The sequence below is a fragment of the Dromiciops gliroides genome, chromosome 3, assembly GCF_019393635.1.
Source record: "Dromiciops gliroides isolate mDroGli1 chromosome 3, mDroGli1.pri, whole genome shotgun sequence".
NCBI lineage: Eukaryota > Metazoa > Chordata > Mammalia > Microbiotheria > Microbiotheriidae > Dromiciops > Dromiciops gliroides.
The window spans coordinates 615,960,840-615,978,470 of NC_057863.1; the positions used below are offsets into that span (position 1 = coordinate 615,960,840).

Sequence of the window (17,631 nt, forward strand, 5' to 3'; positions counted from 1 at the left end):
TCCCTTATTAGATTATAAGCTTCTTGAGGATAGGGACTGTTTTTTGCCCCTTTTTGTTCCCCCTGAGCTTAGGCCCTTAATAAATGCTTAATGACTGACTAAAATGATGGCCTCTGAGGTTCCTTCTGGCTCTTTGAGCCTATGACCTGGGTTTGAGTTCTAGATTTGCCACCAATTTGAGCATCAATTTCTACATTGGCAAAATGTGAATAACAACATTACAACCCCCCCCCCAAATTTATAGTGAAAACCATTTAGTGTTGGAGAAATGTGAATGGATTGTTAACCATTTGCAGCCGGGTTAAATTTTCATAGGTGCTTATCCTAATTTCTTGTGAAAGCACCTACTTATCTTTGGTGTCTTAGGACATTTGGGGTAGTCTGGCATTTCTGGTTTACCTTTCTCTGCCCTGTCTTCTCCTTTCTTCCACATTTGCCTCTCTCCATATAGTAAAAAGAGAGCTTGAAACCAGATGCATCAGTCAGATCCCAGATCTGCCACCAGCTTTTTGTATGACTTCTGATTCTTTGTGCTTCGCTTACTTCCTTTGTAAAGTACTGGCATCTTTGAGATTATCTAATCAAATTCATCTGCTTTATGGATGAGCAAACAGAAGCCCAGAGAGGGCAATGGACTTGCTGAAAGTCACACAGCTACCAAGGTGGCAGATCCAAGATTCCTTTGACTCCAAAGGAGAGTGTCCAGGCTCATTCTGATATATGCCCTATACTACCTTGCCCATACTCTCATCTTCTGTCTTTTCTTCACCCCCTGAAATGGCTCAGCCCATTTAGGGAGTTCTCTCCTTGCATCTCAGGCACTGAGTTAGCCCCCAATTCCCAGCAACCATGTCAGGCCAAGGCAGGGTATGCAGTGATTCTCCTCTGGCTGTGTTCTCCTTGGGAAAGTCCCACACCATTTACTGCAGCTCACCCACTTGCCGCTGAGATATTAATGTACTTCAGGGGTCAGTGGAGCCCAACGACCAAGCTGTTAATAGGCCAAAGCAATTCCAATTTCATGCCTACATGGGCTTTCCTCCATTAAGGGAAGAAGAGGGAAGAAATCACATTTTATTTCTTTCAGGAAGTGGGCTGGTTTCTGGGGGCTGAAGCAATTCTGCGAACAGACAGCAGAGGGTGCTCATAGTTCATAGAAAGAACCTCAAACTGATGTTGGGGAAGAAGGAAGTAGGTGGGATGGGGAGGGTCGCCCTGTGGGGTTGTCACAGAATCATAGGAGCTCTGAGTTGGAAGGCATAATTTGGAGTTAGGGGACCTGAATTTAAGGGGCAGCTCTGCTGTTTACCTGTGTGAACATAAACACATCACTTTACAGCTTCCCCATCTGTAAAATTGGGCTAGGTCTGTTCTGTTCTAATTCTAAATCTAAGCTCAATCAAGCTTGGTTGGAGAGTCAGAAAAGAAAGACCTGCTTCTAACTTCCTACTGGCTAAGTGACCTTGGGCAAATAACTTACCCTCACTGTAGCCCAGGTAACTTTCTAGGACAATATATTGAAGAACAGATGCCCATCTTGATTGGTAGAGGTGGTCTCCTCACTGGGAATTTAATAACAATTAAATCACAGCTTGATCCCTACTGGGTCTGATACTGTTGAAACAGGGTTAAGTCACAGTGTGATGTAGCTGAAAGGACATTCATTGGCTTTGGACTCAGAGGACCTGGGTTCAAATCCTGTCTCTGATGCTTACAACCTGTGAGACCCTAGATAAGACTCTTCAGCTCTCTGGTCCTCAGTTTTCTCATCTCTAGATCTTTGATCCTAAGTCATTAAACCTTTCTTGGCCTCGGACATGAGGATAATACTGTCTCTTCCTGAATAGGAGGAATCTCCTCTGTAGCCATCTGTGAGAAATTGTCATTATGAGTGTTAGCTCCCATTTACACAGGGCTTCAAGGTTTTTGCAGAGCTTTGTTAAAAAGTTCTTCCTAAATGGGTGTCACTGTATCTTCCACCCACTGCTCCTAGTTCTGCCCTCTGAGGCCAAGTAGAAGTCAGATCCCTCTTATACTGGATATCTTTTACTTAAATACAGTTCTCCATTCCTTCCCCCTGTCATCAAGTCTCTTCATTCCAGAAAGCTTTACTCCCTCCAACCATCCTCATGCAATGTGGCCTCAAGGCCTTTCATTATCATGGTCACACTCCTCTGGGGGCTCTCAACTTGTTCTCGTCTTTCCGCACTTGCTACCCAGAACTGAACATAATATTCCAGGTTGATCTGAGTGGGGCACAGGACAATGGACTTCATGCTGATGTCATGTTTTTCATTCCTGCTGAGTCATGCAAAAGAACTTTTAGGCTTTCCAGTGACCTCAAATCCAACTCGGGCCATACATTAAAAATGTCATCTCTGTATAAGGATGCAGTCAAGCAGATCAGGACAGATGACTAGACTGTGGCCTAGAAGCTGGATCATATATATGGCTCATCTGGAGGGGCAAGTGGGTCTGTTGGTTGGGTTGCTGGAAACCATGGAAGGGGACTATGGGGACCATAAGACCTAGAACTACAAGGAACCTCATGGCTCATCTATTCCAACCCCTTCATTTTACAGAGAAGGAAACTGAGACACTGAGAAGAGATCAGTTTTGTTCAAGGCTGTGCAGATCCTAAGTGACTGAGCTGGGCACCTTGACTCAAAATCCTATCACCAAATCATAGCTAGAGAGTTGGAAGGCATTTTAGAGTTCATCTAGTTCAACCCTCTCATTTTATAGAAGAGGAAATTGAGGCACACTGAGAAGAGGCAACTTGCCCAAAGGTAGTAGGTGACAGAGATGATATTTAAGTCATAGTCTTCTCACACAAAATCCAGTATTGTTCTACTATACTACATTTCCTCTCAAATCAAAGAACACACATTTATTAAGTACCTACTATGTGCTGGGCCCTGCCCAGTAGCACTGGGTATACAAAGATAAAAGCGAGATAGTCCTTCCCTTCAGTCGGTCAGCCAACAAGCATTAATGAACTTCTTACTGTGAGCCAGCTACTGTGCAGAGAGCTGAGCATACAAAGAAAGACAAACACGGTCCTTGTCCTTACATTTGAGCAGAGGAGACAATATATAAGTCACTAGGAAGCTACATTACAGAGTAGATGGAAGGTGATCTAGACAAGGAAGGCCCCAGCAGCTCTCCCTAGCCTGGGAAAGGCTTCCTGAAGACAGTGGGATTTGAGCTGTCTTTCCATCTTTCCATTCTAATGGCATTTCTCCAGTATACCATCTTGCCCCTTGCCACACAGGCACACCTGAATGGTCAAATTGTAAACTTATATAGGAAGCATTGCTTGGTGTTAAATTAGCAGCTGCTCCTAGGTGTTAAGACTATCTGGAGCTCACCTAGAGGGGTAAAAGAGAGAAGATCCCAAAGCAGTGGGGGACTGGGGGAGAGTTCTGCCTTGCAGGTGGGGTGTCCCTGGATCATGGTGTCGCTATGGTGGGAAGCTTGCTTCCTGACCCACCCACCCAGGGCATGCCTACCTTGGCCCAGGAAGGGAGAAACCAGTAAACGGATTCACTGCCAAATGGGGATATCCTTCTGACAATATCAGCAATCAACATTCAGAGCAGGTGGTCCTTGTTCTGACTTCTTCCCTTTCCTCCCACCCTCAAGAGAGACCAGTAGGATCCATGGTGATGGGAAGAGGCTAGACCTCAAGTCCAGAAGGCTTGAGTTCAATCCCCACAACTGACACTTAGCAACCATGTGACTTCAGGCATGTCATGACCTCTCTGGGCTTCCATTTTCTCTTTAAAAAATGTTTTATTGACATCTTTTTGTTTTTACATCACCTTCATTTCCAAATATATCCCTCCCCTTCCCCTACTGAACGAGACATTCCTTGTAACAATGAATAAAAAATGGAGGGCGGGCAGTTTGGCAAAACTAACAAATCAACACATTGACCAAGTCTGGCAGTGCATGCAGTATAACCCACCCGTGGTCCCCCACCTTTGTTAAAAAAATGGAGGGAGGTACCTCTTCTCATCCCTCTTCTTGGGGCCAACCTGGCCATTATAATTGCACCACATTGTTCTTTTCATGCACATTGCTGTAGTGTATTCTATTTCTAGTTCTTCCTCATCTTTCTATGTTTCTCTGAATTTTTTGAAGTGTTTCTTACGGTGCAGTGATGTTCCACAGCACTCATGGACCATGACTTTCTCAGCCATTCCCTAATCAAGGGGTATCTACTTTGTTTTCAGTTCTTGGATACTACGAAAACCATTTTTTAAAATATTGTGGGATACATGGGGAGCCTTACTTTCTTTCTATCTATCTTTTTCTTCCTTGGGGCATGTGCTCACCCATGGGATCTCTGGGTCAAAGTGTATCTACGTGTTAGTCACCCTTTCAGCTTAATTCCAAATTGCTTTCTAAAATGGCTGGACCATTTACATTTTCTCATATGTAAAATGAAGTGGTTGGGCTGGGGTGGGGGTCTCTAAGGTCCCATTGAGCTCCAGACTCCATGACCTCTCTGAACCTCAGTTTCCTCATCTGTAAAATGGGGATCATAATGCATGACTTACCTGTGAACTTGCTGAAGAGAGTGCTTTTGCAAGCCTTAAGTTGCAAAAGTGAGAGTTGATTATTATAATTAATTTTTCTCTGGGCTCCTTGGGCCTCACCAGCCTCATGTCCCTCTCCTCCCCAATTTGGTCTCCGTATATGGAGTCAGATCCCTCTCCATATAGCCCTTCTTGTACAAAATATTCCCTCCGGCTTACATGCCTTGGTTTCTACTGGGTCACCCACCTAGCCTTTTGGAGGATAATCCTCATTTCCCCTCTCTTTGAAAAGAAGGCTTCCTTCCCCTGACTCCAGTCAGGGTCACTTATATCATTTTGTTGCTTCTTTCCTTCTGTATGGACTCACTGCGGTTGGTCCATGTTAGGCTGTCAGTCAGTCAGTCAACAAGTATTTATTAAGCACTTACTGTGTGCCAGGCACTGTGCTAAGTGCCGAGGATACAAAGAGAGGCAAAAACGACTGTCTCTGCCCTCGAGGAGCTCACATTCTAACAGCGGGATAACCCGGAAAGAGCTAGGTACCCAAAGATACATACAAAGGATATGGGAGGGATTCAGCGAGGGGAAGGCACTAGCATTGGCATCTTCAAGGAAGCCCGGGGAGCCGGGAGCCCAAGGTCAGGAGGGAAGAATGGTCTAGTCGTGGGAGATAGCCAATATAAAGGCATGGAGGTAGGAGATGAAGGGTCTCCAGCGACGAAAAGCAAGAATGTAGGTGTAACTGGGCTATAGAGTGTGCAGGTGTAAGAAGACTGGAGAGGGCGGAAGGGGCTTTGAATGCCAAACGGGGCGGGGGGGGGGTAAAATTTGATTCTGGAGTTACTAGGGAGCCAATTGGAGGTGACTGAATAGTGAGGGTGACACGGTGGATTGTTAGGAAAATCACTTTTAGCGTGGGAGGGACTGGAGGCAGGGAGACCATGAGTATCCAGGTGAGAGGTGGTGAGGTCCCGATCGATCTCGGAGGCGGAACATCCCGATGCACATCTAACTCAGTCTTTGTCTTCATGGAGTCCAGAATGTGAAAACTGAGAAAATTTGGGTGTAGTATTATAAACTTCAGCGCTGAAAGGGAACTCAGAGTTCATCTAGTCCGATCCCTTCATTTTCTAGAGGAGGCAGCTGAGGTCCAGAGAGTGGAAGGGCGTAGTCCAATGTTAGACAGGCAATAAGGCGGTATAATGAATATAGGTTTCAGATCCTTCCTGTGATGCTTAATTTATTCGTGTGTCTAGGTAATAATAATAATAACGATAACTAACATTTATATGGCATCGTAAGATTTGCCAAATGCTTTACGTATAAAATCGCAACAAGCCTATGAGGTAGGTGCTATTGTTATCCCCATTGCTCAGGTGAGAAAACTGAGGCTGAGAGAGGTTTGGGTATTCCCAGGGTCATACAACCAGTAAAGGTCTGAAACAGAATTCAGACTTAGCTCGTCAAATCCAGTGCTCTATTCAACACGCCAACTATCAGCCTCTCTGATCCTTGATTTCCTCATCTGTGAAATGGGTTTAAAAATACTTACAGTTATCAGCCTCACAGGTATGTTATGGGAAAGTATTCCATAAACTTTTAAGCAGCGGAGTCAGGATTCAAACCCAGGCCCTCAGATTACTCATGTTTAGCGGACTGTGCTGCCTTTAGCAGAAGGCAGTTTAAACGGGAGTTTGAGAGAAGGTCTATTCCTTGTGTCCATCCCGGCTCATGCCCCTTCTCCTACAGTGCCTTCTGTAGTCCTGAAGCCACATCCATCCTCCAGAAATTGAACCCACGCATGAAAAGAACATGCCAAGGCGCTGAGCAGTGGGGGGAAATGGTTTCGTTTGTTTTAATTAAACTGACTGAGGAAGCCAAGACACAGACAGAAAGAGACCGAGAACAAGACTTGGAAATAGTTTTAGAAAAGAAATGAAACCCGACCGATGGACGGAGATGTGGATGGCGGATGGAGCCACCGAGAGGAGAGGGGTCTCGGGCTTTCACGTCAACTCAAGGATCACTGTTAGGGCGAACACCCAAGTCAGTCTGGCACCAACGGGGCTCGGAGCCGAACCTGCGGAAACAGGGGGAGGCGAGTGTTAGCTCAGGGCGGAGTTGGTGATTATCCAGGAGGGGCGGTTTATGTCTCCGGATTCACCAGAGTCGGGGAAGTGGCTGCTGTTCGATCCAACAATCAGATTGTCGATCTAGAGCTGGAAGGGACCTTGGAGGTGATGGAACCCAGTCCTCGCATTTTATAGCTGAGGTCCTGGGGTCCTGGGGTCCTGGGAGGTGAGCGACTTCCTGAAGATCACGCAGGTACAAAGTGGAAGAGCTAACATTTAAACCAAGGTTCACTGACTCTTTCCTTCTCCCTTCCTCTCTCTGCCCCCTCTCTCCCTCCTCTTTGTCTCCCCTCCCCCCCCCGTCTCCCTCACTTCCATCTCCCTCCCCGTCTCTCCCTTTCTCTCCCCTTTTCTTCCCTTCTTCCCTTTCTTCCCCTCCCTCTCTTCCTCCGGCCCCTGTCTCCCCCTCTCCCTCCCTTTCTTCTCTCTCCCCTCCCCTCTTCCTCCTTCTCTCTCCTTCCCTACTTCTCTCTCCCGCTCTCCTTCCCCCTCTCCCCTCCTCCTCTATGTCTCCCTCTCCTGCCTCCTTTCCTCCCCTGTCTCACCCTCTCCCTTTCTTTCTCCCCTCTCCCTCTCTGTCCCTCCCCTCTTTCCTCTCCTCCTTTCCTTCTCCCTCCCCTTCCCGCTTCCCTCCCTCTTTCCCTTTCTCTCTCTTCCCCCTCTCCCTCTTTCCTCCAGCCTTCTCTCTCCTCTCTCTTCTTCTCTCTGTCCTTCTCTCCTTCCTCTCTCCTTTCTTCCTTCCTCATCCTCTTACTGTTCCTCTCCTTTCCTCTCCCTTTCTATCCCTCTCTCTCACTCCCTTCCCTCTCCTTTTCTCCCCTCTCCTCCCCTTCTCTCCATCCCTCTATCTCTGTTTCATTCTTGTCTTTCTCTCTGTATGTTTACATTTACTAGAAAGAGCAAGTGTATCTGAAATCAGAAGGCCTGTGTTCAAAATCCACCTTCAATGCTTACAAACTGTGTGGCCTTGGACAACATCTCTAGGCCTCAGTTTCCTCGTCTATCAAAATTCAGGGTTGGGACCAGATAGCCTCTGAGATCCTTTCAACTATAGATGGAGTGTCCTATGATTTTAAATCTAGTACACGTTCTATCACCTCCCACTGCCTGACACTATTTCATTTCATTTCATTTCCAGTCAAACAAATAGAGTTGGGACAGTGTGTTTTTCTGAACTGTCTAGTCTCTCCTCCCCTCCTTCAGTGTGGATAATTGGGGCAGGTTTGTATATAAAGAGCTATCAGGAGTCACCTCATTCACTGTGTGAAGCAACCTAGAAGGAATTAAAGACATTTGATTAAAATTTAATTAGGGATGGCATTCGAGGCTGTTTGATTTGCTCTTGGACTCAGGCTGTAAAAAGAAAAAAAAGATTCCCCCCTAGAGAGCACCTTTCATCTATACTCTCCAAACACCTCATTTCACTAGAAGTAGAGATAAGAGGAAACAGGACAGGAGGCTGAGGAGGCACACAGCCGCCTGCTGCATACAAACCCACCTGATGCAGAGAACTAGTCCCAACCATCTTCTGTCCCAGACTCTTCTGTGGCTCCCTATTGCTTCCTTACTAAAGTGAAAATCTTTTGCTTGGCATTCAAGGCCCATTCTACATTCTGACTCCAAACTTTCTTTCTTTCTTTCTTTCTTTCTTTCTTTCTTTCTTTCTTTCTTTCTTTCTTTCTTTCTTTCTTTCTTTCTTTCATCCATCCATCCATCCATCCATCCATCCATCCATCCATCCATCCATCCATCCATCCATCCATCCTTCCTTCCTTCCCCAATCTGGGTTAAATGACTTGACCAGGGTCACAAAGCTAGTAAGTATCTGAGGTCAGATTTGAACTCAGGTCCTTGTGATTCCAGGATCTGTGTTCTATCCACTAAGCCACCTACCTGCCCCCCCCCCAAAAAAAACCTTTTCCATATTTATTTTTGTTTATCTACATGCTCCAATACTGTGGCCAAACTGACCAACTCTCCATCTCTCAGGGTCTTTGGTCCTCACAAAGCTCTCCCCCTGCCTCTTCACCTGTTGAATTCTACCTATTTTTACATGTCTAACTTGCCCAAGGTCACACAGGTGCTAAGCAGTAGAACCTTTCTCTACATGAGTCTCTGTTTCAATACAAATGTGTATGCAGGAATGGTGACATAATGGATAGAGAGGGCTAGACTTGGAGTCAGGAGGACCTGACTTAGACTCCCCAGTCAGATACTTTCCAGGTGTGTGGCTCTGGGCAAGTCATTTAATTTCTTTCAGCCTCAGTTTTCTCATCTACAAAATGGGGGTAATAATAGGGTTGTTGGGAGGGTCAGTGGAGTTAGTAAATGTAAAGCACTTTGCAAACCTTTGGACACTTATCAAACTCCACTTAGTGTTATTATTATGCCATGGATGTAGCTCTCTTTGCCTCTCTGGCCCACCTCTTGGGACAATTCTTCTTCCAGGCCCTCTACCAGAGCTTCCCTCTGTCTGGCACTGTGCAAAAGAGTGATGGATTGGGAGACAGAAGGTCAGTGTTTAACCCGGTGTTTTTCTGCTTGTGATCTACCCAGGTGAGCCTGGGGAAGTCGCTTAATTTTCTACTCCAAAATGAAGATGTTGGATGAGATGCTCTCGAAGCTCCTTCTGGCTCTAACTCCATGCTCCCAGGATCCTTCTCTGTGTGTGTCTTTCTATCTGTGTTCAGGCCTATGAATCACTGAAATGTTGTGGTTGGGGCCCAGGCTAATCTCTCTGTCCTCTCCAGATTCCACACACTGCTTCAGAAGTGCTAATAGCCACCCCTCTCCCCTTCTCTGCTGCCCACTGGACTGAGGGAATGCTCTGCTGTTGGGTGGCAAATAGGAGATCTCTGAGAGACTGGGTAGCCATAAGCCTTGTTCTGGCAGGCCTGGAGCCATGGAGGCCCAGCTGGGTCAGGGAGTGGCCTGGAGAAGCAGCCAGATGAATGTGCCAGCCTCAACAACCACTAGGTGACCTGGCAGCCCTTGGGGGGTAAATGCTTCTGGTGGAATGTTCTAGGTGTGTTGTGGAGATGGTTGTTATTTCTGTGTTACCAAAAACAAGTTGGTAGCTGTGAGAAGCAGCTGAGATTGAGTGGAAAGATCCTGGGGTGGGGGGAATTAGGAGACTGGGATTTGAGTCCTGGATTTGATACTAATATTCAACCGTATGGAAATAAGTTATTTATCTGGCTTGGATACCAATAAGCAGAGGGGAAATAAGTCATTTCTCCTCCCCAGGTCTCAGTCTTGTCATCTGTCAAATGGGGATGGGGAATTGTTCTAAATGATTGCTCTTCTAAAATTCTGTGTTTTAGCATTTTATATTCTAAGGGCCTTCCCGGTTCTGACCTTCTGTGTTCTTTTTTCATGACCCTCCTGTATCACCCTCATTTCTTTTTCCATTTTTCCTTTACCTCTCTTACTTTATCTTCAAAGTCCTTTTTGAGTGCCTCTATGGCCTGAGATCAATTCATATTTTTCTTTTTTTTTTTTTAGTGAGGCAATTGGGGTTAAGTGACTTGCCCAGGGTCACACAGCTAGTAAGTGTTAAGTGTCTGAGGCCAGATTTGAACTCAGGTACTCCTGACTCCAGGGCTGGTGCTCTATCCACTGTGCCATCTAGCTGCCCCAATTCATATTTTTCTTGGAAGCTTTGGATATAGGATCTCTGAAGTTGCTATCTTCTTCTAAGGGTGCACCTCAATCTTCCTTGTTACTAAAGAAACTTTCTATGGTCTGCATCTTTCTCTGTCTGCTCACCTTGCCCATCTTTGGCTGGACTTTTAACTCCTTCTTAAAGTGGGGTTCTGATACCAGGAAGTACTTTCCCAAGCTTCAGGGGGTTTAAGGTGGTACGATTTAAAGAGAGGCAGGTTCTTCACTTGCCTGGCCTGTTCTCTGATCTGTAGATAATCCTAGGCTAACTTGCTAATTAACCAGGCAGCAAAACATTTTGTTCTGTGGTTGTTAGCTCTGAGGAACCTGCACTCTTCCCCAACCTGGGCCACCACCACTCAAGACTACTTCCTGATTCCCAGCAGGGGTGAAACACCCAAGTTCCACTTCAGTGCCAGCAGAGATCCTTGTAATCTACCCCCTGCCAAGGGCTCAGCCCTCTCACAAGACTGTGAGCTTAGTTCCAGAAGATGCTGGCACTGCAGCTGATTCAAAGGCTCTGGGGGATCTCTTTCTCTGGCGAGGCCTGCCTGGGACTGGATCTGTGTCAGTGTGACCTTGGGGTTGGGTTCCACTCCTGCCCGAGCACAGCAACCCCTTCCTGCTGACCTTCTAAGCTGTCTTTGGCTGGAAAATTATCTCAGCCTGTTCTTTTGTGGGTTTTGCTGCTCCAGGAATTGTCCTATGGCATTATTTGGAGGTTTTTTGGAGTGATTGTGTTGTGAATTCTGAGAGCTTACTGCCTTTTCTCCACCATCTTGGCTCCACTGCCAACCTCTTTTTAGGACTAGCATAAGGGTACAATTGACCTTTTGTGTTCTAAAGGCCTTCCCAGCTCTGACCTTCTGTGTTCTAAGGGCCTCCCCATCTCTGACAGTCTATGTTCTAATGTCCCTCTCAGCTCTGAAGTTCTGTGTTCTAAGAATCCTTTTAACCTTATTCTTCTGTGTTTTAGGAACTCTCCCAACATTTCCATTCCATGTTCTAAGGCTCCTTCAAGCTCTAACATTCTGTGTTACATCATCCTATCATCTATCTTGTGTAATATCCATCCCAGTTCTGACATTCTGTATTCTAATTTCCCTTCAAGACCTGCCATTCCACATCCTTGCATCCTACATTCTAAGGTCCCTCCCAATTCTGATTTTCCATGCCCCCAGGACTGCTCAAGTTCTGACTTCTGTTCTAACATTCTGTGTTCCAAGGTCGCTTCTCAATGATTGTCTAAAGGGAAGCTCCAATCTAATCCAGTAGCTAGCTGGCCATTATCCCCAGACTCTAAAAGATGTTCTCTTGAGTGTGGGGTTCTTTAGTTGCCTGACTGGTCCCTGAGGGTGCCATGTATACCGTGGGTGAAGATCTGGGCATTCAAGGGGTTGTTTCAGTCTTGGGGTCTGAGTAATGAGGGATGTGAGTCAGAGAAGGGGAGAATGCATAGAGAAAGATGCAGCTGGGAGCTGAGTCTGAGTCAAGGTGGCTATTTGTGGATGCATCCAGGTGCGAATCCCCAGAAGTCTGGGAGACTGTTTGGGTGAAGATCTCCAGAGGGTTGGGTTTGCCCCCTGAGCGAACAATGATTTAGGGCACGAAGTAGCAGGTGTACCCAGCCATCGAGTCTAGCCAGAGAGACTAGGTCCACACTGGGTCCTAATGCTCTCCAGTGAGGAGAGAGGGCTCGACGAAGCCGCCCTAGCATTTGGGATGGGGGATAAAAGACCCCAGGTAGATGCTGTGCATGAATGCTATGGTTCTGAGCCTTCAGCTGCCTCCTTGGGGGAATAGGGAGATCCTAGGAGGGAGGGATGCTCAGGTGGACTTATCTGAATGTAAGTGTGATGGGACTGATCATGGGATGATTTCTCATGGCCCCAGCTAGAAGAACTAGGAGTGATGGGGAGAAGTGTGAGGTTTCAGCCTCATGCAGAGAGAAACACCCTAATAATTAGAGGTGACACAGAGCGGAATGGGCTACCTTGGGGCGGGGAGTGGGTGCCCCCTCCCAGCAGAAGCTGGATGGATGATCGATGGTCCAGTGAGCCATAAACATTCGGAGTTCAGACATGAGCTGGACTGATTGGCTGCTAAGATCTCTTCTACTTTCAATCATAGCATCATAGCTTTAGAGCTGGGAGGGGCCCTGGGGGCCTCTAATCTGACCTCCTCCCTTTAAGTGATGTGCCAGAGGCAAAAGAGATGGAATTTGAACCCAGGTCCCCTAACTGTAGAAATGAGCTTTCCATGAAGACGCTCTTTGCCTTAGACCGGATGTCTGATCTTTCCCTCTGGGTCCTGATACAGCCTCCTTGGCATTTTCAAGGCCTCCTTAATCATGTTTTTTTTTTTTTTCCTTCCAGGGAGGGTGAGGTCAATCTTCAGGGAGGGTGGGGTCAATCATTAGAAAATAACATAAGCAGGGCTGTCATGTGAACTGAGGCAGAGGAGCTGAGTTCAAGGCCTAGGATCAGCTCCAGTACGCTGGCCTCCACCTTTCTCTGCTCCATTTTCTCCTCTGTAAAGGCAGCATTAAAACCCAAGGCTCCTTACTTCCAGTTTAGGGCTCTTCCCATTGCTGCCTCTAACATATAGCTAGGATAACAGCAGCTAGGATAGCAGAAATAATGACACGACAATCACTGGAACATTTCTATAGTGCTTCAAGGTTTGACCCTTATAACAGCCCTGCGACTGTCACCTCTCTCCCATTTTACAGAGGAGGAAACTGAGGCAAACAGATGTTAAAAGACTTTCCCAGGGCCATACAGTTAATAAGTGTCTGAGACAGGATTTGAACTCAGGTCTTCCTCGACTCCCAAGTCCAGGTTGCTCTATTCATTGTGACACCTTAGGCTACCTGTATTTGTTGATGAGGACTTTGGGCACAGGTGGGCATCTCCCTGACAATTTCATTTCTTGACTATCATAACTTCTTAAAGGGCCAGGCTTTCTTCTGAAATGGGGTTGACTAGAAAAGAATCCCCAATCTGAGAAATGAGGCTGGGTTGTGGGAGCCAGAGGAGCAGAAACAGCAGCTTCCTTTCAAGGGTCCCTCACCCATCTAGAATGTTGGACTCAGTTTCCAGTTGGAAGGCCTAGAAGGAGAAACTTACCATTGGAGTCTTCTGTTCCTCTGGGAATATTTGGGTTTTCTGTAGGGGAAAAAAGGGAGAAGAGTGTTAAGGGGTCCAGTGAGAGCCAGTCTATCCAAGGTTACACTGATAGTAAGTAGCAGAGACAGGATTTCAACCTAGGTCTTATGCTTCCAAATACAATGATTTTCTCCTTATATTTCCTACTTCCCCTGCCCTGGCTGGGCTTCTATTCCAAAGAGCACCCCTCTTCAATTCCTACCCAGTGGTCCATCCATTCAGATTAAGGTTTGGAGTTGGAAGAAATGGTAGAGATCATAGATGGAGAGCTGGAAATGGCTTTTCTAGTCCAACCCTCTGATTTCACAAATGGGGAAACTGAGTCATAAGGTTAGAGTATATAACTTACAAGGTTAACCTTATAAGTCCACAGTTATGCAGCTAATAAGTCATACAGGCAGGATTCAAACCCAGGACATTAAATTCCAAACCCAGGCCAGCGTACAAGGCAGGTAGGGGTATAGTGGCTAAGAATGCTGGTTTTGGAGTCAGGAAGACCTAAGTTCAAACCTTGTCTTAGATACTGGACAAGTCACTTAACCACTACCTGTCTCAGTTTTCTCATTTGTAAAATGGGGACTAATAAGAGAACTCAGAATGATTGTGAAGATCAAATAAGATAACACATATAAAGTGTTTTGCAAACCTTAAAGCACTATATAAACTCCAGCTATTATTATTCACATTATTATTAGTTAATAGATGGCCACCCCCATCTCTGGGGATTAGACAAAAGCATTCCCTCCTGCCAAGAAAGGAACATTTCTTCTGGGCACAGGTGCCACGGCTCACTCTTCTCTAGCCCTTGGCTTGGCTTGGGTTGCCTACCAAATACGATGAGGCGGGTGTGGGTGTCGGTGGAACCCAGGGGGTTCTGGGCCGTGCATCGGTACATGGAGCCATTGAGCTCGGCGGGCACTCTCTCCAGCACCAGTTCCTTCCCGTCGTGTTCTGTACTGCCGTCCAGGAGGCGGCTGCCCACTCGGGTCCACGTGAACAGGGGCTCAGGGAAGACTTCATTCTATGAGCGGAGGAGATTGGGCACAACATGTGTCAGGCTGGGCTCTATTGCTGGAGACCCAGGGGAGGGCTGGGGAGGACCCTGGCTGGGCTTGCTTGGGCCCTGGTGGACCTTAGTGGATGGGGATCTGAATGGCAAAAGGGATCCCCTATTCCTCCCCCTTGTTCCCTTTAGCCCCGGCTGCCTCAGGACTCTGGGAAGGGCTCCTGACCTGAAAGCCGTGGACCAGGATCCTCACGGTATCTCCCACTCGTGCTCTGGTGGGCGTCATCATGATTTTGGGACCTTTGGGGGCAACTGTGGAAAGAGAGAACAGAAGAGAGTGGGAGCTGGAGACTGAACTTGTCTGTTGTACCTGATCCAGGCTGGGGAGAGAACAGCGAGAATCTGCTCCGAGGGCCATCTGTCATCCCACATGTCTCATCTCCTCATCCTCTGGCTATTTATCACTAACCTCTGAGTTCTCTTCTAAGTTCTCTGCCTCGGGTCACAGAACCTTACAGCTGGGAGGAACCTTGGAATGTGGAATGTCAGAGCTTAGAACCTAGGATGTTCCAACTGGAAGAGGCTTTAGAACATAAAATATCCCAATTGGGAGGGGGCTTAGAACGTAGACTCTCTGAGCTGGAAGCATTTACCACTTGGGCTCATTTCCTTTCCCTATGATAGAAAGTAAGCTCCCTGAGTGCAGGGACAGTTTTGTTTTAATAATTGTTCCAGGTGTCTTAGTTGGCTCATCTAGAGTCCAGAGAGCTGATTGGCAAATTTTCAGAGTGAGCAAAAATCAGTAAGGGTTTGATTTCCTGTTTCGTTGATTGTCTAGACTTAAGAAAGTGTTAGAGAAAATGTTAATAATGAACATTAAGTTTAACAAAATAGGTCCTACACATTTTTTTTTGAAGAGTGGGTTGTTAAACATTTACCATCGCCCCCCTGATTGCTGTCTCAGAGCTTTGTATTCATTTGTTTGTATGTTGTCTCCCCCATTAGACTGTAAGCTCTTTGAGGTCAGGATCTGTCCTTTGTGTCTTTTTGTATGCCCGGTGCTTGGCACAGTGCCTGGCACATAGTAAGTGCTTTATAAATGCTTATTTAATGGATGAATGAGTAAATGAGTGAATGAATGAGTGAGTGAGTGAATGAATGAATGAATGAATGGAGTAAATGAATGAATGGATGGATGGATGGATGGATGAATGAATGAGTGAATGAATGAATGGAGTAAATGAATGAATGGATGGATGGATGGATGGATGAGTGAATGAATGAATGAAGGAATGAATGAATGGGTGGATGGATGGATGGACATTGAACGATGGCACTGGGAGCTTAGACATCCACCCTTTTGATCCTCTTATTTTTCAGATGAGGAAATTAAGGCAGCTTGCCCATCATCACAGAACTAATTCAGAGCTGGGACTAGAATTCAGATGTTTTGAAGGCTGTTGGGGACAAATTAGGAAAGGTATTGAAGGCCAGGCTAAGTAAGGTGATGGGAAGTCACCTGAGGGTGTTTGCAAGGCAGTGCCATGATCAGTAGTGTGACTTAGGAGACTGATTTGGACTTGTCAAAGACGTGAGATCGCTGGGGCAGGGGCAGGGGCCCGGATTTAGGGAGATCACTGTGTTGGCTGTTTTGCTAGCCCAGGTTTAGGGTGGGAGGGGTTGACCTTGTCCTCAACTCCATGAAGTCTCCAAGCTGGGGGGACAATTCAGAGCTTTCCTCGCAGTCCCTGGGAATCACATCACTCCCAGACCCTTCCTTGATCCTCCATCCCACCTAGGCCTGCATGTCAGCATGAATGAGTCTTGGGGAGGGGCGTGTATCAGGGGCAGGCCCAGGGTCAAGTGATGTCTGGGCTTCTCCTCATCTTGCCATGGTGCCTATGAGTGATGACATGTGCTGTACCTGCCAATTAGCTCCTGGCAGAGGAAACTGCCTGATTGGGAAAGATGTGGAGAGGAGCCGCTGGGACAGATGGAATTGTCCCCTGCTCCCGCCTTCCCCCCACCGTTGCCACAGTAACACACCAATAGGCCCTGGCTGTCCCCACCCCCCTCAGGGGCTGGTATTTGGTGTTTAGGGAGCACAGGGTGGATGAGGGAACAAGACAGAACAGGATGTACAAGATGGGCATTTCAGCTCGCTGGCCACAGCATGGAACAGTGGGTCGACAGACGGCGATGCTGCCAGGCTTCCTCCCTCCCACCCCCACACCAGCTTCTTTAGTTCCCACTCTGCGGGGTCCCCACAGGCACCGTGGAAGGAGCCCTTCTCAGGGCAGAGAATCTGGCTTTGAATCCTGGCTCTGACACTCAGGGGTTGGGGGACCTCAGACAAGTCACTCCGACTTCTGTAAAAGGAGAGACTTAGACAAGGTGATTGCCCAGGCTCCTTCCCATCCAGCTTCAAATGCCACAGCACTGAGACTGCTGGGGAGGGTCGACTCTGGCCACGTTATGTGCCCCACATCCACTCCCTGGATGGGGGAAACTGCCGTGTGGCCTGGGGCTATCTCAAGAGACTGACAAGAACAAGACAGGGGAGCAGGGTTGGGGGAGAGACAGACCATGGGTTGGGCTTGGCCCAGCAGCGGGCTCTGTCCACCAGAGCCCACCCCTGAGAGGCCAGAGGGCAGCTGCTGCTCCTGGTGGCAGACAAGTCTAATGTGATGAGGGACTCTGCCCTGGCTATGTCAGGTGTGGGGCCACCCATGCCAGCCTCCCAGACTTCCCATGGCTCGCCTCCCCAAGCCAGTCCTATTACCCAGGCAACAGTGCCCTGACTCTTATCTGCTCTCTCCCTGTCCCTGAGATCAACTGTTTGTGAGCCAGACTCTGTGATGTGGCTTGGAGGAAAGAATGGCTGGCTCTTCACTGAGGGGAAGCTTCAGATGGCCTGAGCCAAAGGATGGGAGGGGGGCAGGGCATTGGTCACCTGGATCCACAGAATCATCAACCATTAGTGCGTGAGGGTCTTAGGATGTATAGTATTTCATACATGTAGAGTATGAAATCTGGGAGGGGCCTTGGAACACAGGATGTCAGAGCTGGGAGGGCCCTTAGAACACAGAGTGCCAAACCTGAGAGGACCTTTAGAACCC

The 17,631-nt window shown here is 47.3% G+C and overlaps 1 protein-coding gene across 2 annotated transcripts in view; it reads right to left on the bottom strand.

Moving 5' to 3' along the window:
• Positions 1-6,385: 6,385 nt before the first annotated feature.
• The window catches only part of IGSF21 (immunoglobin superfamily member 21), a 416,639-nt gene continuing 405,393 nt past the window's right edge, over positions 6,386-17,631 (bottom strand). For both annotated transcript variants that reach the window (XM_043996557.1, XM_043996558.1), the window contains 4 exons: positions 14,739-14,824; positions 14,335-14,527; positions 13,468-13,506; positions 6,386-6,624 (listed from right to left, as the gene is read on the bottom strand). In XM_043996557.1, coding sequence (XP_043852492.1) covers positions 6,551-6,624; positions 13,468-13,506; positions 14,335-14,527; positions 14,739-14,824 — 392 coding nt within the window. In that variant the 3' untranslated portion in view covers positions 6,386-6,550. The remainder of the gene's footprint in view (positions 6,625-13,467; positions 13,507-14,334; positions 14,528-14,738; positions 14,825-17,631) is intronic.